The sequence below is a fragment of the Lepidochelys olivacea genome (genome assembly GCF_965140295.1).
Source record: "Lepidochelys olivacea isolate rLepOli2 genome assembly, chromosome: 12".
Taxonomy (NCBI): Eukaryota; Metazoa; Chordata; order Testudines; family Cheloniidae; genus Lepidochelys; species Lepidochelys olivacea.
The window spans coordinates 15,919,542-15,942,776 of NC_140422.1; the positions used below are offsets into that span (position 1 = coordinate 15,919,542).

The 23,235-nt window shown below is 38.1% G+C and overlaps 2 protein-coding genes across 3 annotated transcripts in view; one reads left to right on the forward strand and one right to left on the reverse strand.

Moving 5' to 3' along the window:
* Positions 1-9,088, forward strand: part of BRD7 (bromodomain containing 7) — a 28,976-nt gene extending 19,888 nt beyond the window's left edge. For both annotated transcript variants that reach the window (XM_084644680.1, XM_084644681.1), the window contains exons 12-17: positions 691-802; positions 4,406-4,462; positions 5,699-5,807; positions 5,994-6,137; positions 7,624-7,767; positions 8,960-9,088. In XM_084644680.1, coding sequence (XP_084500806.1) covers positions 691-802; positions 4,406-4,462; positions 5,699-5,807; positions 5,994-6,137; positions 7,624-7,767; positions 8,960-9,024 — 631 coding nt within the window. In that variant the 3' untranslated portion in view covers positions 9,025-9,088. The remainder of the gene's footprint in view (positions 1-690; positions 803-4,405; positions 4,463-5,698; positions 5,808-5,993; positions 6,138-7,623; positions 7,768-8,959) is intronic.
* A 134-nt stretch (positions 9,089-9,222) lies between these two features.
* Positions 9,223-23,235, reverse strand: part of ADCY7 (adenylate cyclase 7) — a 111,107-nt gene continuing 97,094 nt past the window's right edge. The window contains exons 21-28 of the mRNA XM_084644679.1: positions 21,197-21,369; positions 19,558-19,639; positions 18,096-18,251; positions 16,999-17,145; positions 16,361-16,468; positions 15,004-15,118; positions 14,168-14,292; positions 9,223-14,049 (exon numbers count right to left, since the gene is read on the reverse strand). Coding sequence (XP_084500805.1) covers positions 13,903-14,049; positions 14,168-14,292; positions 15,004-15,118; positions 16,361-16,468; positions 16,999-17,145; positions 18,096-18,251; positions 19,558-19,639; positions 21,197-21,369 — 1,053 coding nt within the window. The 3' untranslated portion in view covers positions 9,223-13,902. The remainder of the gene's footprint in view (positions 14,050-14,167; positions 14,293-15,003; positions 15,119-16,360; positions 16,469-16,998; positions 17,146-18,095; positions 18,252-19,557; positions 19,640-21,196; positions 21,370-23,235) is intronic.

Genomic DNA, 23,235 nt, shown 5'->3' on the forward strand with positions numbered 1-23,235 from the left:
GTACTTTTTAGTACTTCTAAGGAACCTGATTTTATTGTGTTAGACATGAGGCACCTTTACTACTGGTGTCAAATGTCAGTTCATGAACCATGGTGGTAGCTATGGGACATCTCAGTGCTACACAAACTTCAGTTTCAAATATAATGTATAGTGCTTGAAATGATGATCAGATTTATTATACTGAGCAAAATTACTGTAATTGTCTCACGTCTTTTATAACCACCCTCGATTCTAATGCCTCTACTCCATGAGCATTTATTTGATACAGTTATGAATACACCTTTGTCTTGATGTGCTTTAGAAGCATCTCCTGAAAGAAAATTAGAAAACTTTCTAGTGTTGTTAATACTCCATGTTATAGCTCATTTCAAATACCTGAATTGTTTAAACAAGTGCAACAGCGATAATGAATATCAAACATGCAAAACTAATTGCCGTTTGAGAACTTGCTGCTTAAAGCACTATTCAGTTGCATTGTAGGCTACATTGGGACTCTAAGTTAGTCCACAGGCCACAAAAGCCTTGGCTATTTAAACAAAAAGTAAACCTATTAGACTGAATCCCTTGCCAATCTTCTAATATCAGCATTTTCAAAGTTCAATATGTTGGTTTGACATACTAACCATTTACAGGGTTTTTTCTGTCATCCATGCTTGATGTGAAATTGATTTCTTTGTAATTACCTTTCAGTATTCAGAATTTTTTGGCAAAGTCTCAAGACTACCCATGTGTAATGGCTGATGGTTTGCTGGATGTTTTAACTAAAGGGGGATATTCTAGATCTGTGAAAGAACTAGAAACGGTAAGAATTGTGATTTGGGAACTTTCTGGTGCTTGGTTTATCTCTAGAAGAGAACGAAAATTAAAAGTTCTGAAGCCAGTTGGGCTGATGTGATTTAGAAACTGGCATTTCTAACTCTTAGCTAATATGTTTTTGAACATGACCCATTTTCCTAGTCTAGTTAGATCCTATCACGTTTTAATTAACATGCATCCACCCTCAAGTCGATGATTGACAAATGAATGGGTTTTGAAATGTGTTAAACCCTGTATGTCCTAACTGTTAAAACATGTTTGTTAACCCATTGTTAAATATGATCTATTGTCCTAGGCTAGATAAGGCCTTAAAGTAGTTCTGCCAGGATATGGTGCAGATTTTTTTTGCGGTTGGATGTTGCTGTTGCAATTGTCAAACTGTTTGATTTAAGGATTAAATAAAGGACTTCACCTCGAGTAGCTTCAAGTTTTCTGCCTTTCAAGCTCAAAAAGGATATTTTCTCATACATTCATACACAAGTCCTTGGAATAAAACCCTACATATTCAGGGCTTGGGAGTTTCCCATTGGTCACCACAACACATCCCATTATAGGCAATGAGTTACAATTATTAAAAGATTTAATCTTTTCAAAAACAATTCATAGACTGAATGAAATGTTTTAATCTGGTTTTCATTCTCCACTGAAAGTGAAGCCGAGAATATAATTTGATGTAAAATTCACTTTCAGATCATTTCATATACCTCTAGTTATGCTTTTGCATTTTTAAACTCTTTGTTATAGAGAATACTGGGAGGGAAAAACAGTCAACGTGTAATAGTTGGGGGTATTGTCCAGCAAAGTCACTTAAGTAGATTGAAGCAGAAAGTTGACTGACTGTGCAATTAGACTCTCGTTCTGAAGCAAATCTCATAAGTTTGACAACTGGTTTGGTTTTCCAGAAGATAGTTGTAGCAAAAAAAGCTGGAAAGAGATAGTAGCAAACACTGACTGCTTTCCAAAGGCAAAAATGCAGTTATGCCAGCTTGATTTGCAAAAATTGATTCAGCTTTATGTATTGTTGTACGCAGTAACTTTTATAACCTTATAGTATGTAACTATTACCCAACTTTATATAAAACCACATGATGGACTCCTAAAACATGGCTTCATAGCATAAATTGACACAAGACTTGTCAATTACTTTTTTAAATAAATAAATCCACAGTGAACAGTTGAAACTCTGCAGGTGAGCATTTTCAAACTTAATTTTTATAAGTAGTAGTAACTTACCATAAGCAGAATAGTTCCTGAGTGCAGAAGATGGGCACCAAGCAGAGGTGTAGTCTGTTCTGTATGCATAACAACTTTTGAAGAACTGAGCCTGCTAGCTGATGATTAAATATACAATATGGTTCTCGTCTCTTCCCATGATGTTTAGAACTTTAAAATTTGATCATTAGGACATATAGAAAAGGCATTAGAGGAGTTCTAGATGCTTTGACAACTTACCGGTTCTAGTTTTATTCGTCCCTCTGTCTGTGTGGTTCAATTCATGATACTAAGGTGAACCTGGCTTTACAGAGAGAAAGTACAAAAAGCCAATGATTTAAACTAAACTTGCTCTTCTGTGAACTATAGCACAAGCAAAACACACTGTGTATTTTGCCACTTGTATGCAGTCATTCCAAACACAATTTTTATACAACAAGATCTAATGCAGCATTAAGTCAGACAGTTAAAATAAAAGCCAGGAAATGCAGAAGAGAAGGCTCCTGTAACAATGTTAACTTAGGCCATGTTTGAAATAGTACAGATGTGCAACTGTTGCTTTGCAAATGGGCAGTTGAATGTATTTAATGTATGTCATAACATGCAGGAAGTGCATTCTCGTTTTGTAACTTTGAGCCCTAATGTTGCATTGATGTAACTATTAATGAATTTAAATTCTACTTTTCTAAAGAAAAAGATTGTCCTTTCCTTATAATATTTAAATAGTCACAGTTAAGCACAAACCTCTGAGATGAATGGGAGGGGAGGATTCTTGCCTTTGCTGTTGGTGAATGGCTGGAAACAGTTTTTTTGCAGGGTTTAACTAGCCATTATCACAGCTTTATATTATGACAACTGTGTCTTTAGAATAGGAAAATATAGGACTAAATCACTGTCACTTCCATTTCCATAAGCAGGATAATGGATCTGATTGTGGTGCATCCCCAGATCTAGTGAAGCTCTTCTGGGGGTATTCAGCTCTGCAGACAGGAAAGACTCTGAGACTGCTGTTCATTCTGGCATTGTGCCCTAGAACCAATGATATTAGCAGAGTCAGGAATTGACCACACTGATAGGTTCACCTTCTCTTGATAAAAGGTTGAGGTGGTAATCGAGTGGCATGTCTTTTGTTCCTTGTGCTTTTTTTTCTTCTTCTTTCCAATCTAGGAGACAATCTGGCCCTCAAGTTCTGTAACAAAGTGAAAACTTGCAAAATGAACCATGTCCTTGCCCCCTCCTTACTGTAATGGTCTCTGTAGAGTCGGCCCACAATTTTCTTTTGTTTTTACTGGTAAGGGAGTAAAGTTTTTCATTTTTGGGAGCAGGAGGTTTTTGCTCAATTTTCATTAAAAGTTTAGTGTACCCTTAGCAGCAGCCCATCTGATTAGCCTAGGAGAATGAGTCTTTCCTGAGGTGAATAAAAGGGTAGGGTATTATTATTCTGCTAATTAAATACTTAGTTATTTACCCATCTAATCCTCCTTGATCCCTGTGAAGTTTTAGCAAGTGCTCATGCTGAATGTTCTCACCAAGCAGAAGGGCTGATTTGGCAGGAAGGAAGTGTGGTAACAAAATGCTGCCCACAGTCCCAGAGTGAGCTGAAAGCCTTTTTAAATAAAATAAAAAAATTGGTCTAGTTAACTATGTTCCCATTTTTAAAGTATTAGGTTTTAGAGTTTCACACCATTGAAAGGAATGGGGAGTTCATGGCTCTGAGATATTAACAAATTGATCAACATTTGAAAAATTGTTGGCTGCCCTTATAACTGAAGATAATTTTTGGCTGCAAATTAGTCAGTTTCATACTCATGGACACTGGGCAGTGAACCTCTGCCCAGAAGTACTATTTATTTAGTTTTAATTTTTTCTTTAACCCCAGAGACATTATCTTAAGACCACTTACAGGATTCAGTCACTTTTGCTTTAGACTTAAAGAAAAATATGATTAGAACATGTGTTTCAGTCTCTAACTTAGAAAGGAATTTTCCACAAAAACCCCCCCCAAAACAAAAAACTTTCATGCATGCAAAGAAAATTTGAAAATTTTGGTTCAAAAAGGAAACATTTGCAAAAAGGATAATGGAAGGCATTTTGCAATATTTACTGAAGTGATTGTCATTATAGTAATTACACTAGCCTGCTCCAAACAACTTAATAGAAGGAAAACCCCTTACTGCTAATTTCTTGTACAAGACAAATAAGGAATGTTCTCTCCGTTAAAAACTGCTGTGTAGTTTTTGTTACCAATGAAAACCCATAACACTGTTTTGTCTCCCTCCATTTATGAATATCCCACTGTAAGGTTCTGGTTTTGCTTTGTACTTTAAAATAGGAACTCATTTTAAATGTCATACTAAATACTTTCTCATAATTTCAGCCAATGGTGGATGCAGAAGGTCAGCATGGGAGAAGCGATGCAACAAAAGATGTGGAGGTGATATTTTCTATCTTTTTCCAAGCAGCTACTCCAAAAGGCATTTTTAACCCCTAACCCCTGTTCCCTCTAAGCTGTGCGTGTGAACCTAAACCCTGCGTGCACAAAAATTTGCTCTGAAGAAATTTTTTGCGCACACAGCCTGTCAAAAATTAGAGGGAACATTGCTCCTAACTGCAAAATAGCTTAAAGCTGGAGAAATGTGTGCAGTTATATAAACAGATGTTGTGTACCACCATTCAAAACTGCATGCTTTTTTTGTAACTGTTTTGTATTTCAAGTTGTGAGGATAAAGTCCAAAAGGTAAATCTCACATCAGAATGTAGATCTGATTGGTTTTGATATCAATCTGTGTGACAGAAAAACCTGAAGCATTTATTCTTAAGTAAAATCTTCCACGTTTACAATGCACAGAATGAGACATGTAGAAGTTTATATTTGTTACTGTGTGTCATTCAGAACTTTGATTACAGGAGTCAATATTTTCTGGTACCTGCAACATACTACAGTAATTTTGTACAACGTGTGTCATTTTAAGATACAGATTTTAAACCTCCAGTGCCCCAAATTGCTTAGGGCCTGGTTATCTCAAATTGCCTGTCGTCTTGCGTTACTGAACCAATTAACTCAACACCCGATGTTCAGTTGGGAGGGGGCTGGAGCCAGTATTTTCAGCGAATGGACTGTACTTTGGAATTTCATCATCTGTTGGTGCTCCAGAGCCCAAATTGTTTGATCTTCAGCTTATTTGCTTAATGGCTTTTGGGGGGGAATGCGGGTTGTGGGAGAGTCCTGGTTTGGGATGGGTTCAGGAGGAGTTTATATTTGGAGGCTGGTCATAATTTGTATGTTTGTTACATTACTTTTATGTGTGTGCCCAGAGCTCTGGATACTTGCAACTCTGAAAATACATAAATGGGATGGAATAGTTAACTATAGAACAGTAAAAGATTGTTGTTGCTTTGAAGTGAAGAACAAATGGGGTAAATCTAAATTAGTCAGTCCCCCAATATCTGACAGTTTTCTAATTTACACACTGCAAAAGCGGTGGCATGCATCAGCGTTTGCGTTGCACTCCCAGTCAGTACCCAGCCCAATCCGGGAAAGCTACTGATACAACCAGCAGACCAAATTAGGTGATGAATCCTGGTCACGTGCCAACTGAGGCACTTGTGCATACACGAAGACGACTGCAAAAGCATTTTTTAAAATCTTCATTTAAACACTTATTTGCAGATTATAGAAACAGATGCGGCCAACAAGTTGGACTCTAGTAATGATAGGCTTACAGCACTGAAAGCAGTAACAAATTTTGGAATTCATGTAGAGGAATTTGACTCTGAAGGTGAGTAATCTATTGCAATTAGGAATGCAAGTGCTATTTTTGGGCACATTGTATTTTGTATTATCCTGTAATTGGTTTGCTGTAGCATGTGAATGAGTGTGTGTGTGTGTCTCTCTCTCTCTGTGTGTGTATAATATATATATAAAATCTCCTCCTTTCACTGACACGGGCTTTTCTATCAATCAGAGGCTGAAATCTTCCAGAAGAAACTTGATGAAACCACAAAGTTACTCAGAGAGCTCCAAGATGCTCAAAATGAACGACTGAGTACAAAACCACCTCCCAATATGATTTGTCTTTTGGGTCCATCTTACAAAGAAATGCATCTGGGTGAGTATAACATTTAATTGATGTTTAGAAAACAATTAGGTCAGTTGGAATTTGTATAAAGTTATTACAGGTTAAGAACTTCCTAGTAAATTTGTACATTGGGTGTTGAGTGACTTTTTGGTTAAACTGTTATCTTTAGTGTGAAACTGGAGGTGAATTTGTTGAGTGTTGTGTTAAAATAGGACAGTCAGAACACCTGGAGGCCCCACTTGTCAATTCTGGCCAAGGAGCACATGAATCAGGTGGCTTCTGTTTGATTTTCTTTCTGAATAACTGTCTCAGACAGTGGCATTCCAGCTCCTTCAGCTGAGATAGTAATTGATATGCAGTGCACCACCTTGGATTGTTGGATGTTAACAAGTTATGATAGAACTCTAACTTTTAGTTGCTTATTAAAGCAACTATTAAAGACTTGTACATCTGAGGATTGAGTTATTTTAGTATGAAATTCTCAGTGTGCTATAAGCACAAAATAGAGGGCCTGGGTAATAATCCAAACTCTGATATTGCCTTAAAGCAAGCTTTCTCTCTGCTTCATTTCCCTATTTGGAAATTACTAATCTGTAAAAGTAACTCCCTTCTTGAGTGATTGTGTGCGATGTATCTAAACAGTTGAACAATGTGAAGCGTTCTGTTTGTCAGCTAAGGTCAAGTAAATATTTGAGAATTATAGCTTAATTCTAAAACGTCATGTCAGTTTGAGAGGCTTTTAGCTCTTGTGCATTCTCGTAGTGCATTTCCTCTTCCATTAGCCACATACATCTTACCAATTCCATGCAAGTCTAAAGTAGACCAAATCCTCCCTTTCCTGAGGGGGAAAAAATAGCTGATGTGATGTACTTTACAGCTGTGGGATCTGAGAACTACTGCATTTAAAGTGAAAAGGGGCAATAGCCATGGCCTCTTGTTCACATGCAGGATTGAGAACCGAAGGCAAAATACTCAAACCCAAAGATCAGTGCCCTGAGCGCCACATGGTCATTCGTCATTGGTTTTCCACCAGCTGTTTACATTGTGACCCTTATGATATGGAGCAAGTTAATGATGCTTGCAGCAGCATTACCGTGTGCTTTAAATCTGTCTAGCTTCTGTTGCTTCTCAAAGGGGTCTTAGTAAGGAGCTGTTTCATCTCCTCCTCCTTTCTCCAGCTCACCCCACTCTCTGCTGGTAAGTAACAGCTTTGGAATGTGCAAGGAAAATGCTGCATTTTCTCTCCCTCTGGTTCCTGGTGCCTTTACTGTGTGATTAATGCCCATCTGCTCCCCCGCAATGCCAAGTGCAACACAGGAGAAGCAAAGAGCCACTAGATTTAACTGTCTGAGTGACAGTAAGATGTCTCTGCTATTATAGGAGCTTATTTAGTTTTTATATAACTACAAATTCACCAAAGCTAAATATTATTTACAGCTGTGCTGAAAGTCAGACTTAGACTCTTCTGGGCAATTTGTAAAAACACAAATTAATTTACAGTATTCTAACTTTCTAGCGGAGAGAGTGACCAATAATTTAAAAGAACTTGCGCAACAAGTGACTCCAGGCGACATTGTAAGCACGTATGGAATCCGAAAAGCAATGGGAATTTCAGTTCCTGTACCTGACACTGAAGCCAGCTTTGTGGATTTAACAGATGGTGAGTATAGAGTGTATTTAGCATTGTACAAGAGCAAAACTACATCTGCAAGTCATCGTAGTATTGTTGGTAGCAACTGCAGAAGTTAAGGTGGAGTCCCAACTGCTGGTCTCTCTCCCTTTTTTAAATACTTTTTGGGTGGAAATTTGACATGGTTATTCTCAGCCCAAAGGTAACTTTGTTGTTTAGAGAAGTGTGTAGAATTGGTACAACCACTTAAATTAGTAGAGTAAAAAAAGTTTTCCCTGTCTGTGTATGTTGCAATTTTTGCATTTGCACATCTGACTGAAGATGAAAACACCACATGTAGAAAAAAATGCATTGACTCTTAAGCATTTTTAATATTAATTTGGCATCTATGCATTAGAATTTTTCCTTTAAGTTTTCCATTTAAGGGTGCTCAGTTATGAAGCCGCCACATATTGAAAATAGTGAAAAGAACGGGAATTAAGGATTTAAGCCTCAGTAATGTCATTTTATGGTTGGCAAGTCAGTCATGAAATGACTAAGTTTTCTACTGCAATGTTTATATTTATACTATTTTGCATTTGTTTGCCTTAAATACATACCTCCCTTTTTATGGCCTAGGCTATACAAGGTAACATGGATATTGACACTGCAACAGAAACTGACTCTTTTGAATTAGCAGATGTTTCAACATGTACACTGCATTAAATGCTAGCTTTTCAATTTCATTTAGATTTTTAGGTCAGTCTTGTTTAAAAAACAGTGAATAGCATAAAATATTATAGCGTACAATACCGTACACGCCATCCCTCTCGTTTGTAACAGGTTTTAGTTAAGCTGTGCTACTGACAGAGTAAAACCATTTCTTGATAGTTTTTATTCTGAAGCAAACTTTTCAAGCAGTTTTGCATATTTCTTAAATGAAAAACTGACATCAATTAATCATACTACTGAGATCAGTACATTTATAAAAGATATTTATGGTGATGTACACTGCAAGAGTAATGCCCTATCTGGTTAATTAACAGGAATAGAGCAAGAAATATGTCCTAGTATAATTACTAGCTCCTTAATACAAGTGGATTCACTGCATAAATTGATTCATGCTGACATAGGAAATTGACTTCAGGAGTAGTAAGGGAATTAGATTGTATATATACTACTTTAAGGGAAGTTGAATGGGATAACTGGACTGACCAATCTGTGTGGAATAACTTTTTTTCAGATGGTCAAGAATCTAAAAAGGCTGCCATGTTCAGTGGAAATGAATCTGGTCCAATTGGAATTTGAAACTTCAGTTGTTTTAAGTTATATATTTGTATTTGGTCCTATTAAAGAACTAGATTTAAATTTTGTTCAGGATGTATTCACTGAACATCTGTACATTGTGAGTTAGAGGAAATATTTTGTCTATTAAATTTTGGAACTTGTTAAACTCAATCAAAGGTCATGATGGTTTCATGTTAGAGTTCAGTTACTTCTAATGCATACACATCTAATCGTGAATTTGGATGGACTAACTCATCATTTTCAAGGGATATGTCAGGCTATCTACAGCCTTAGGCCCAACATAATTGTGGCTACATAATCTGTCTGTACCACTATTTATCCAGCAGTATTCCAAAGCCATTTACTAACTTTCAGATCTGGTGCACTTGAATGCATGCAGACTTTCTTTTAAATAAGTATATAGCCTTTATGGATGCAAAGGAAAAACAGCTTTCTAAATAGAAGCCGATAAAATTTGATAAATTAGTGGAAGATGCTATATTGAGGCTGTATAAATGTAGCCTAGGCTTCTTTCATGACCTTGCTCTGTTTATCACTTTCAACCAACTAGAGTTTTTATAATGTTGCTGCTAATTATTGCAGCTATCAGGACAAATGGTTAAGAATGCCTAGCCAAGATGCATTATTCTTCTGAGTAAGGTAATTAAACAGTGACATTAACAAATCTCTTGCCTAAAGGTTCCATAAACCTTTAAGAGGGCTTGACCACTCGAAGTTTCAAACTCCCCCACTGTGGACCCAGCTCAGATAGTCACCTAGGAAATACCTGCTAATTAAGCTGGAGAGCTTTAACTCAGTTGGAATAGCTGAGCTGGTGTAGGAGAAAGACAAGAAAAGTACTGTTTTAATGGCTGCCATTCTCTACTGATCCTTAGTCTACTTTGCTTCTATCTTTGGTGACTAAGTTGAGGATGAGTGAGACCTGCAAGCCCCCAGCATCACTTTGATTACGCATGTCCCATTTCCTTTCCCAAGGTAGGTTTGCACTGTCACCACATATCATGGGCCTACTCCTTCTCACAGCCACCAGATTTTTCCCAAGCCCCTTTCTTCCCCAGCTTCTCTTGAATGTCCACTATCCACTCCCCTTTACTTTGGGAATACAATTTGTCCTCTCAGATTCCCAGCAGCCCCTACCATGTTGACAAGGAAATGCTTGAACTGCACCTAATCAGCAATTATGCAGTTAGTGGAGATGGGCAGTAGATGGTTGAAGTTAAGTGATTGTGTGAATTTACTTTGGTATGTTCAAGTGCTCTACTCTGACAGCTCTACCAGAAATGCTGTATGGCTAGACATGCAGTTACTACATGTTCTATTGCACTATGCAAATACTCTAAATTAGGAGATGATAGAGGTATCAGCCCATTCTGGATAAATTAGAGAAATTACTCTCCAGTTCTCAAAAGATCAACCATGATTACATACTTTCAAGTGAAGATTTCTATCTTGAACTCTGTGCATTTAAGAGAAGAGTCTAGTTGTAATTAGGCTTAAGTTGCATAACAGGTTAATGAAATATGGAAGGAAGAAATGAAGGCTTATGTACAAATCTGCTTTAGATGTTATATTCTAAATAATTACAAAGCAAGTTTCAGAAAAGTCTTTATTTTAAAGTAAAAAAAAAGTTTTGTTCTTTCTGTGCAGTAGATAACTTACTCCATCATTAAAAGTTACAGTATACAATCAATTGTAAATTAGATAAATTGACATTTTGTATTTAAAGACTTGACTGTTTGTTTTTAAAGTCCTAATAGGTAAGTTTCACAGTTCTGGTAAAAGCATTCTGTATTGCTAAAGCTCCATTTAAGACTTTAGCCAAAGAAATGACCCTTCATGCACGCAATCTAATCATTTAAAAAAGTATTTAAGTCGCTCAAGGTGTCGCACGCCCCCCCGCCAATATTCATGGCCTTACACTCACTTTTCAATGTTTCTGTGGGTGAGTCTCACATATAACAAGGTGAACTGAGGATACAAAGTGCTGTTAAATACTCTACAAAATTTCAAAGAGTTTAAACTGATAATGTCCCTTTAAGATCATATAGCAAATACAACTGGTAGCAGAAAGACAACCCTACTTCATCCAGCCCAAGAGCTACAAGCTACTGAAAAATACTTTACACCACTTCCATAATTGAGACCAAGCAGCATATTAGCTTTAATGGCAATACAAAGCAGTTCAGAATGTTGTTAGATATGGTTTAGTTCCACAATCCTAATTACATCTAAATCTCTAGCACTATTGTGGACAGTGCCATAATTTCAGAACTGGCTCTGTCCATAAGCAAACTTCATGATTCAAAATACTGAGGCAGTATGGTCTGTCAAACTGAAGTACTGTAGCAAAGGCCACTGAATGAAGCCTTCCATTCAGAAGCATTCAAGCTTCTTATAAAAACAAAATAAATTAACATCTCAAAACTCATGCTTGTTAAATGTCTACTATCACAAACAATATAAAAGCGATAGGGAACTGAAAACTAAATTACACTGACCTTTTTTTATTAGCACAAAGTTTAAGTATTAAATATATTATGAATCTGTTGACAGAAAGGAAACAGCCAACCTCAAACTAAAGTTGTCTAATATACTATTTTTTGTAGGAGACTGCAGCAAAAGCAGTTTTGACCAACCACCCTCAGTAAGGCTTTAAAAATTAAGTTTTTAATCCACAGTAGGACATTACTCAGATTTGTTCCTGTCATGAAGCACAGGCACTTTCCAAGAAATTACACAGTAATTAGAAAACAGCAGTGGTGCAGGCAACAACGATTGTTAAAGAGACTATTTGGAGTCATATGCCCTCATACTAAAATTGAAATATTAGCAAAGGCTGCTTTGTGTGTGGTGTAATAAATTATCTGAACATAGCACTTTATACTGAACAAAATAAATACTTGAATTTATTTTAACCACTTCACTTTCTAGTCACAATATATACAGGGAATGGAGGGAAAAAAAGCCTTTCCTGATAAATGTTTATACTTGAACACCAGGTGATATCCTTCTGAGACACTATCTTCCTCATAACCAAAATTTTGTAGTAGTATGTCTTGACATGATTATGTATGGTAGAAAGTTGTTAGTTAAAATTTAAAGCTAATTACACTCACCTGAATAAACTTTAAAGGAAACATTTGAACATTGACAAACTTCTGAAAATATCAGACATGTCAAATGTTTAGAAACATGCACAGCACTGAGAACACAGGCATAGGTGATTAGTTCGGAAGGGGGAAGTGCCACCTAGGTTCAAGTTTGCCTCAGGTCACAAATTCGGGGGGTGGGGGGAGAATTGGTCTTGTATTTGCCTTTATCACAGAAACACTACACAATTTGAGTGGCTGTTTCTTGTCAAGAGAAGGTCTGAGCAGGAGAATAGCTGGCAGGCCAGAATTAAGGTGCATTGAAAGATCTGTTAAGGGAAGTTTGCACATCAGCTGTTGGTATCCTGCCTGACTGGCCAATGCAGTTTATACTTCACCTTCATAAGCACCAGATCCTGACTAATATATTAAATGCAAATGATGTTAATGACAAGAAGAAAGTTGGGATAGCAATTCTGTATGCCTCAGAAACAAGTCAGCAGTTTGAGGGACTGGCCTCATCCAGGCAATGGAAACCAAATGAGAGAACCGCAAGTACTCCTTTTCTTTTTGCGAATACAGACTAACACAGCTGCTACTCAGAAACGAGTCATTGCAAAACATAGTATAAATATACACAGTCAAAGGGCATGATTGCAGTGAATGCAATACTCACAGTTACTGTCTCACTGCTACATGCACATCCCTAAATGGGCTTTCACTCTCTGGAAATAGTCTGGATTTCTTCAAAGTCAAAAGACTAATTCTGAAGGTCAAAGTGGCTTACTTCCAGTACATACTAAAACAGTTGTTTTCATCTCATCTAAGAAATGAAATATGGTTTGTCCCTTGGTATAGTGAAAAGCAGGGTAAAGAGAACAACATGGGTTGCATCCATAATAGCAGTATTTTGAACCAACTTCAGACAAAAATCATTTCCTGTACAACTGCTGATCAAGAAAGGCTTTACATAATGTAGGGGGAGGCATGAGTTTGTGGAAAAGTCATCAAGGGACAGGGGAATGTGAATTATTGCACAGTTACTCTTTCCAAAAGGAGCTAGAGTATAATCACCATATATTAAACTGTAGTTTGCTTGTGTCTCTCTCCCCCCGCCCCTTATTCAGCGGTCTTTTGTCATGAAAACAGCTTTGCACTGAAGACCATGCATATATCAATGTTCCAAATGTACTGTCACTTTTTCTTAAGGTCTCTGACAAGTGCAACACTGCTAGCAGATCTAACAAAGAATGAGGCAGTGGAATCATAAGTATAGGATTGGAAGAGACCTCAAGAGGTCATCAAGTCTAATCCCCTGCACTCAAGGCAGGAACACATAATAACTAGACCATTCCTGACAGGTGTTTGTCTAACCTGTTCTTAACCTCCAATGACGGAGATTCCACAACCTTCCTAGGCAATTTATTCCAATGCTTCGCTACCCTGACAGTCAGGAAGTTTTTCCTAATGTCTGTTCTAACTGGGAAATTAGTTCACCAGTGCATCTGCATGTGCTATTAAGACCTTTAATCTCCCTGAATGTAGGCAAGGAAATACTAGGAAATGCTGCAAGACAGTTCCAGAAAAATCCTGAAATTATCCCAGAAACAGGCAGTCCACAATTGCTTCTAGGCATTTTCAGGTCACTCTCCTACCTTGAGATGCAGAGGGACCATTAGTAGTACACATACATTTGGAATAATCTCCTTTACATAAGGAAGGAAATTTTAAGACTTCACAGAAGGGAAGTGGTGGCTCAAAATACATTTTGACAAACTTCGTTACAGACTCAGTTCAGTCCAATACCTTGGGATTTGGCTGTATCTGTACACACAAAGTAAGTCCTTAGTTCTCCCTTTCCTTTGACATTAATGAGTCCCCTACATTCACATGAATATCCCAGTTCCTGTAATATTTTGCTCGTCTCTTCTGTAACCTGAGTGAAACAGAAATAGTGAAATTCTTGTAAAACACCACGGAAATTAACTTTGAGCATTAATCAATAAAAATGTAAAAGTAGTTTTTTACAAACATCTGAATGCCCGTCTTTGTACCTGGATTTTTCCAAGTTCACCAGTACTCTCCATCCTGCTAGCGACATTGACAGTGTTGCCCCAGATATCATACTGGGGTTTACGAGCACCAATCACACCTGCTATTACAGGCCCATGGTTTATCCCTACAGAAATAAAAGTACATGCCTTTAGAGTTAATATAATTTTGCACTTCAGTAACTCCTTCCAGCAGAGGACCACTTTAGTGATTTATAACCAGCAATGAATATAGCCTCACTGCACCCGTTGGGGATAAGGAAGCACAGAGAGGAAGTGACATGCCCAGGGTAACGGGAAGTTTGTGGCAGAGTTGGCATGTCGTCCAGATCTCCTATCTCACCGACCTGTGCTTTAAGCAAAAGTCCACCCTTCCTGCACTTCGTGTAGAACATTAACAGTCTAACAACAATCTTAGAATTGCCATGTAACGAGCCAACAGCAGCACACTATCCAGCTCTCTCATCACCCCCATATCCAACCAGCAAACATACCATACTCTCCCTCTCCTCCCTGTTTGCAGCTGCAGCATTATTTCCCCTTTTCCCACACCCAGCACCAGAAACATCCCTGAATATTGCAGGAATATCAGGATGATGAGACTACAACCACAGTCCAAGGTTAGATGTGGAACCTCACGGCTTGGCGCATTTAAAAGCTAGACCAGACAGTGTTCTGTCTCTTAGTATTTATATTATGCTTATTACCATAATATTCATAATGTTCAGTGTCAAGAATAATTCAGCACTGACTGGTGGCTTGACCATCTAATAATCCTTTTGCAGCTCTAGTTTTTGCAAAGCTTGTAGCATTCACATCCTGTATGAAACTGAACTTACCAACCCGTAGGCGGAAATTGTTAAAGGAATGTCTGTTGATGCCATCTAGTTTACTCATCAAGGCAATTCCATACTCCACCATGATCCCAATTTGAGCATGCTGTCTCTCCTGGTCCTAGGTAATTTATAATGGATATTAATGCCTTAATATGCAAGACCATGTCAAGCTCTCAGTGTAATGAATGGCAACTGTCCGTCTCAAAGAACAATGATATAAGCACCAAAGCAGTTCAGTTATTGTGTGTTGTTCTACTGCAGCATGAGTGGTCACTGTAATGCTGCTTTCTGATGAAGTCCAGTACTATCAATTAATTACATATCCATTTATAAAGACTGGAGGCCAAATCCATGTCAAGCCCCAGGTGAAATAAGATACCATGGCACAATCACAGTTCAGATGTACATGCACAATAATTAAAATGATTATTAAAGTAAATTGGGTCTGGCTGGCAAAAGGAGAGCCTGCTCTGCTTAGTATTCATAAACCTGGGTCTTTACATCTCTTTCCAGACTTTAGTGCAGATTTAAAATTAAGTGCCCTGTACGTACAGCACATGTATTCTCACTCCTCACACCAAAACCTCCCGGTGATGGGCCTGAACCAAAAGCCTGGTTTTAAACACCTCTTAGCTAGAGCGTGTTTGAAATTTAGATCTGATTTTTGCTACCTGAGTTTGTTATATCACGTTCTCTACATAGATAACAATTATATTAGTCAATTTGCCATCAAATCCTGAATCCAAATCAGACATGGCTGAGGTTGTTAGTTCTTTGGTATCAATAGCCCCTCGATACTCCCACCATTCAAACTATTCTGTTGCATCCCCAGGAATGTTCAAGTGCAAAGATTCTTGAGAATTTAAAGAAAAACTATGTTTGTTTTGGATTTAATATCTGCTGTCTAGGACCAGAACCACAGATAAATGAAAGTTAGTCAAAATAACAAGTTTCCCAGTGCTTTGAATCACAGACTAATGTAGAAGCAGTTGTAAACAAGAAAACAGCAAATTGATTTTAAAGGAAATAAGCTGACACCAGCTTCACTGGTCTGGCATTAAGGGCTGTAATTCCATCACATACGACATCTTGGTGACATTTTAAATCACAGTATTTGTTCTCGACACCAGAACCCAAATATTGGAATTATAGCCTTAATTTTGGAACATTTTAGAAATATTATTTATAATGTGATACAAAATACAGCCTCAGAATATATTTCCCATCCTCCTCTTCCATACCTGAGATTATGACTGCTGATAACTTTCATCTTCCTTTCCATCTCACTACACTCTGTCCCCTACATAGATATGGACAATTAGAATTCTAAATGTGTTTGTATTTCCAAAGGGTATCATACCTGGTTGTTCTCTTGGCCTGGTACAACACTAAGGCCTGCTGCTGCCATGTAAGTGCTTCCAATTGTTTTGATTTTTTCAACACCACTAAATTTAGGTTTTAACAATAGCTGTTTGGAAGAAAGAAACTAAATTATAATTTGAGACCTTAATGCCTTATATCCCCATGTGTTCTCACCAGCGATCTTGTGTTCCCTACCACATTCATAAGATTTATCTCCGGATACACTATGTCACTATTGCAGAAAACATACTTCTTAAATAACAAAGCGTGGAAGATTTCTTTTACTGCTGTTTCCCTCCACCCATCCCCTTTTTTGGGCACACATTATAGAAATGTAGTAAATCCTGCAAACCAGTAATAAAATCTGTGACAGATCGGTATTTGCATCATGAGGAAAAACACTAAGTCTTGTTTATACTGTACTATTAAAGGGTTAGATGGTCTAACTACATGAGTACATCAGATGCAAATGATTAGAATTTCACTCTCCAAGACTAAGGCTGAACTGAGAATCCTGGTTCATCTTACTAAATTTTTTTCACTTTTCATGGTTCCTACATTGAAACACCGCTCTAGAAAGACATTGTATATTGTAATCATGTAAATCCAAGCTAGGTTTGCCTGAAACTGAAATACCTCATCAAAATCAGCAATGATTTCGTTCAGCAGCCGCAAGCACTCCAGCCCCTCTTTATTGACATCACATTCGGTATAAAACACCTTAAAATCAGGTACTGATGCAAACATGACACACACACAGTCATAAGACTGATGGTACCAATCCTGTTGGAAAGCAATAGTAATTTCACAGGTTTCAGAGTAGCAGCCATGTTAGTCTATATCCACAAAAAGAAAAGGAGGACTTGTGGCACCTTAGAGACTAAAATTTATTTGAGCATAAGCTTTTGTGAGCTACAGCTCACGTCATCAGATGCAGCTGTAGCTCACGAAGTTTATGCTCAAATAAATTTGTTAGTCTCTAAGGTGTCACAAGTAATTTCACAGTTACCCTGTAACCCCACAGTGTGTAACCAAAATTGCATTCAGATTTTAGTACCTTTAAATACAACTATGACTAGAAATGAACCAAGCTAAGCCACTGGAACTCAGCAAAATTAACAGAAGGACCATATTTTCCTATTTTTAGAAAAATCAGAATTTTAAGTGCTGAGAATTGAAATCCAGTCAGATACCCCCAACTGCATTCTGCACAGTGATTGCCCTCTCTGCTACAATAGCCCCCATCCTGCCAGCTCAGTCAATCCAGTGACTCACTATGGAGGTGTTGGCAGAGTGAGGTGCAGGGTCTAAGAAGCGTCACTATCATTTGCCATCAGGGTGCTGCCAAGTGGATACTGTCTGCCCTTCAGCTAGCTCCTTATAGGAATTAAATGAATCAGCTCTGTCAAATGGGGTCTTTGGGAGTCCTAACGTCACTTCTGAACCAATTATCAGTGCCAAAGAAAATGATAATTTCTGATGTGGATTTCCATGCCCCACTCCTGCCAGTGCTAAAAGCAAAGCATTCATTTAAACTGAAGTCCTCTTAATGCCATGGGGGTAGCAGCTCCTTGGGCTTGGGAAGGCCATGGGATTCTCGTATTGTGAGCCAAGAAGAGGGAGGAACAGAGGAAGCAAGCAGTAGCTTGTAACCCATTCATGGGCGGTGAGGTGCCATTCTCACAGGAGTCTCATTTATCATCCTTCCTACGAGTACAGTAGATTAAATATACCTCATTTAATTTGTCACCAATGAAATGAGCAGCAACATGTGCCGGAAGAACATTTTCCAGCAAGAGCCTGTTTACGTTCTCCATGGTTTCAAATTGTTCATGTTCTTTTTTAAATTTATTCTTCCACAAGCAATCTAGTCGACAGCAATACTCAATCTGCAAACAAGAATTTATACAGTAAAATAAACCCGCAGAGCTCTGAGGTAAGAGTTTACAGGTTTCAAATCAAGTGCAAAAGTGACAGCCAAGTTTTGTCAGGACACTTCGGACCCAAATGGCCACTGAAATTGTCACTAAAACCTGCACAAGCACCTGTTTGTGAAAACAGAAGTCACATCTTCACAAGCCAACAGCCATTTGTGCATGCAACTCAACTGGCATCAGATGTACACTAGTCCAATTTGCACATAGAATCAGAGGACTGGAAGGGACCTCGAGAGGTCACCTAGTCCAGTCCCCTGTGCTCATGGCAGGATTAAATCTTATCTAGACCATCCCTGACAGGTGTTTGTCCAACCTGCACTTAATCTCCAATGATGGAGATTCCATAACTTCCCTAAGCAATTTATTCTAGTGCTTAACCACCCTGACAGATGGGAAGATTTTCCTAATGTTCAACCTAAACCTCCCTTGCTGCAATTTAAGCCCACTGCTTCTTGTCCTTGTGACGTTACACTCAATAGCCTTTACGCAAATATCCTTATGATACATCTCCGTTATGTCATATCTGTATTTTATGCAAGATGACTCATGTAAGATATCATTGGAAAGGTTATGATTTACTGAATGGGATTATCCAATTTGTATGCATGTACCATTTCTGTATCTAAAGTTAGGAATATGGACTAGGTAACAATTACAACTGCGTGTGTATTTGGAAGACACCACCAGATGACGGGCCACCAGATTTGATGGGCCATTAGGAAGGAACAACAAGACTTTGAAGATACTAATCTCTCCCCCTCCTGGGAGGCATCCTGGGACATAACTGTGACACTACTAGGTCAGGTGGTCTTGTCACCTGATACTAAACATTATCTAAATCATTGTAAAGCACATCTGAATTTTTTTCATTATAATTCAATTTAATAATTATAGTTTAATTAGTTTAAGAAATATATTTATTTTGAATATTGCAGAGTCCCAAACCACCCTGCCAGAAGGGTGGAAGATGATTTATAAATACGATTAAAAGTGACTAGACAATGTAGATTCTGGGTGCCCAATTTTGTGAGTGCAATATCAGAAGCCACTTTTAAAAGTTTGTCTCTTCAGAGTTAGAATCCAAAATATTGAAAAATGTGTAAAAATCTTTCCCTCCTTTCCCAAACACTATAAAAATGATTTTTTGGTGTCTAGAACTAACTACAGAGATAGAAAAGAGATGTCTTTTATTTAACTCAATTATCATTGAGTGAAAAGGACTGTGGGGTTTTTGTTTTGTTTTTTTTTTTATCCATACCTGTCTTGAAAATAGGATCAGAGTTACGTAAAACAGAGCCAGGTATAAGTTAGTCATCAGTTTTGGATCTTTCATGAAAAGCCTGGAATACAGAAAAGCAACATACAATTGGCGTTTTGAATATTTTGGAATCTCTGGATGTTTCGAAACAGAACCCCCTTGTGTTCCAAAGTACTCTTTAACAGAAATAACACAAGTGACAGTCCCCCAATTTTAACATAGCCCCTCTGCTTATGGGTCCTGTCTACATAGCTATTCGCCTGCATCTTAATGGGGCTTTTCAATCATATTGAGCTAACACATTTGAAAATCACACCCGTTTTTGCCCAGCAAGACCTAACCACAGAGGCTTAAAGTAGGAAACAGCTTCCTTGCTTGTGATGGGCAAAGAGACTAAGAGCTTGTCTACAAGAAAACTGGAACTGAAATCAATCAATCAATCTGCTATAGTTCACACCTTTAGATATTTCAGTGCAGGTCTGAGTGGACACACTTATTTTGGAATAAGAGTATTCCATGTCACACTTCCCATCCACTCACAGATTCTCACTGAAATAACTAAGTGTGAATTCACAAAAAGAAAAGGAGTACTTGTGGCACCTTAGAGACTAACCAATTTATTTGAGCATGAGCTTTCGTGAGCTACAGCTCATTTCATCGGATGTGAATTACAAGTGGTTTAGTTATTTTGGTTCCAGTTTGTGTGTTAGACCAGCCTGAAGTCTCAGCACACTCAAGCTATCTTTTGGCTTGATCCCACAGCTCAGATAACTGCCACACTATGAAACAACTGTGAGATTGTACCCAGAAGATTTGCAAATGAGCACACCAGTGGTACCCGCAATTTATGATACACGCAATTCATTTTATGGCTTTGCCCTGTTCAGTTAGGCTGGAGGAGTTAAATGTTTGGTTTTTAAAAGTATTTGGAATCAGGAAAGTAATTTAACAACAGTTAACTGTTGTGCTGATAAAAGTGGTATGATTAGCGTTGCTTTGGCAAACGCACGTTCTCCACAAATACTCATTCCCCATCAGCTCCGGACGAATATTGAATATTCCATGAATATAAATGTCCTACCATTTTCATGTACAATGTAGACAAAGTGCCCTAGACTTTGCCACGCCATTCTTTCCCTATGGAAAGTGGAGTACAAAGTAACACACATCTTAGGGTTATTACATTGTGAAGTTTATTTTTAAAGACTATTTTAAAATGTGTGAAATGAGCAGCTATAGTAAGCTCACTTAAAAACCAGCTAAAGCAGATCTATTGGCTGAATAACTCAGTATTATGGAGAATACCGCAGTTTTATGGAGGAGAACAGTCTTCTTCATAGTTATAGGTTGAGGCCAGCTTCCCTTTATAAGCTCAGTTTTCAAACTCCCCTCTAAAATCTCCAAAATGAAACCAGTCTCCCAGAGATTTCATGTCCCACATCTCAACTCATGCATGGTACAATTTGTATGGGAAGTCTGGTAAAATAATTTTTTTCTAAGATTATGATGTATAAAAAAATGTCCTAATGGCTTCTGGCTCAAAGTGTTGCAGTACCTCAAAATTCCAATGAAAGTGAAGGAATCTACCAACCCTTTTCCCAGAGATTTATTGTCCATTACTGGGGACTTCGGAGCATACCTTTGAGTGGAATTGCTGTAATTGGAGCAGCCTGCACTCAAGCTGTGCTGGGTATTAAAGATGATGATGTACACAGTAACAGCGATGGACAGAAGGAGAACTTTGAGTTCGAAGCTCATCCGAAGGAATACAGAGCAAGCAATAAACCCTAATATGCAGCAATAAGTATAATACTGTAACAGAAGAAGTTAATGAGATGCTGAATAATTCACACTCTTAGGACAAAGTATATTTCACTGCTTGTAAGGCTAGGAATTTCATGGCTATCATAATTTAGATCAAGTAAAGAATTAAAGCAGTTGTCAGATATAATCTGTTTTTTAGAAAAATCTACTAAAACACAGAATTTAGGCTTTTACCAATTTACCCTTTGATTTATCCAACATAAAACATCATTATATAAAAACCAGTTAAGCAACACCTGGTACAAATGAAAGCGAAGCGCTTTTGACAAGAGGCTTTGTTTTCTATAACTTATTAGTTTTAAAAGTGGATTTCTATTAATGTTTTGAATATCAAGACTAATTTAGAGAGACAATGTAGTCTAGTGACTTAAGCACAAGGCTGGGAACCAGGAACTTCAGGATACAACTACACTATAAAAAAACACCCCACAGCAGTGAGTCTCAGAGCCTGGGTCAACTGACTCTATCTTGTGCTTTGGAGCTAAAAGTAGCATTTTAGACATTGCCATTTGGGCAGAAGCCTGGGCTCCAAAACTGAGCAAGGCGTTGGGTGTCAGAGCACAGGCTCCAGCCTGAGCAAGTACATCTCCACTGCTATTGCTAGCCCCATAGCAGGAGCCTCACAAACCTGATTCAGCTGACCCAGGTTCTGAGACTCACTGCGGTGTGGGTTTTGTGCAATGCAGATGTACTCTCAGAGTTCTAATCTGATTTTTGACAGTGACTCCCTTTGCTACCTTGGGCAAGTCACAGTCTCTCAGTGTCTCAGTTTCCTCATCTGTGAAATAAAGATACTACTTCTACTTATTTACCTACTTGCTGGGTGGCTTAATTAACGTTCTAAAGAATTTTGATGACTTGATCCAAAACCCAGTGAAGTCAATAGAAAAACTCCCATTCACTGCAGTGGGCCTTAGATCAGACTTTAGGCAAATCCTAAGTATTCTTTCACTTTCAAAATATTTACCAGTTTTACAATCACATTCTTTGTTTCTTTTGAGTATAAAAGAAAAAAATATGTACAAGGCACTGAACAAATTACTACGAGCTTTGTACCGTAACGGTGATAACAGTGCAGGTATAACAAAGATACAGGGGCAGATCAATAGAGCTATCACAATTTACACCAACTGAGGAGCTGCTCACTAGCATGTGATTACTGATTGGGCCAAACGTGTCCCCTTAAAAGACCTTGGGCCTGATTTTCGTAGATTCAGAAGCCAGAAGGGACCATTGTGATCATCTTGTCTGACCGTCTGTATAACACAGGCCACGGAACTAACTCAAAATAATTCCTAAAGCAGATCGTTTTTAGAGCAACATCCCATCTTGATTTTAAAACGGTCAGTGATAGAGAATCCACCACAATGCTTGGTAAATTGTTACAGTGGAGAATTACCCTAACTGACAATAATGTACACCTTATTTCCAGTCTGGATTTGTCCAGCTTCAATTTCCAGCCTTTGGACTGTGTTATACCTTTCTCTCCTAGATTGAAGACCATTCGTAAATGATTTGTTCCCTGGGTAGATACTTACAGACTGTAATCAAGTCACCTTTCTTTTTGTTCAGCTAAACAGATTGAGCTCTTTGAGAATACCGCGTTCCAGCAGCAGTCGCATCAGTGCCAATACAGAAGTAAAATAACTACTCCTACTTGAGATTCCCCTGTTTATGCATCCCAGGATCACATTTTCAAAGGTGCTGAGCACTCAAAGTTTCCATTAGGCCTTTAAGAGTGAAATTCACTATAGGTATGTCAACACGGCAGCACGGAAAGTACTTCTCCGTGCAGGAAGACAGACACATGCCAGCTCTGCTTGAGCCAGCATGCGAAGAGTAGCAGCGTAGCTG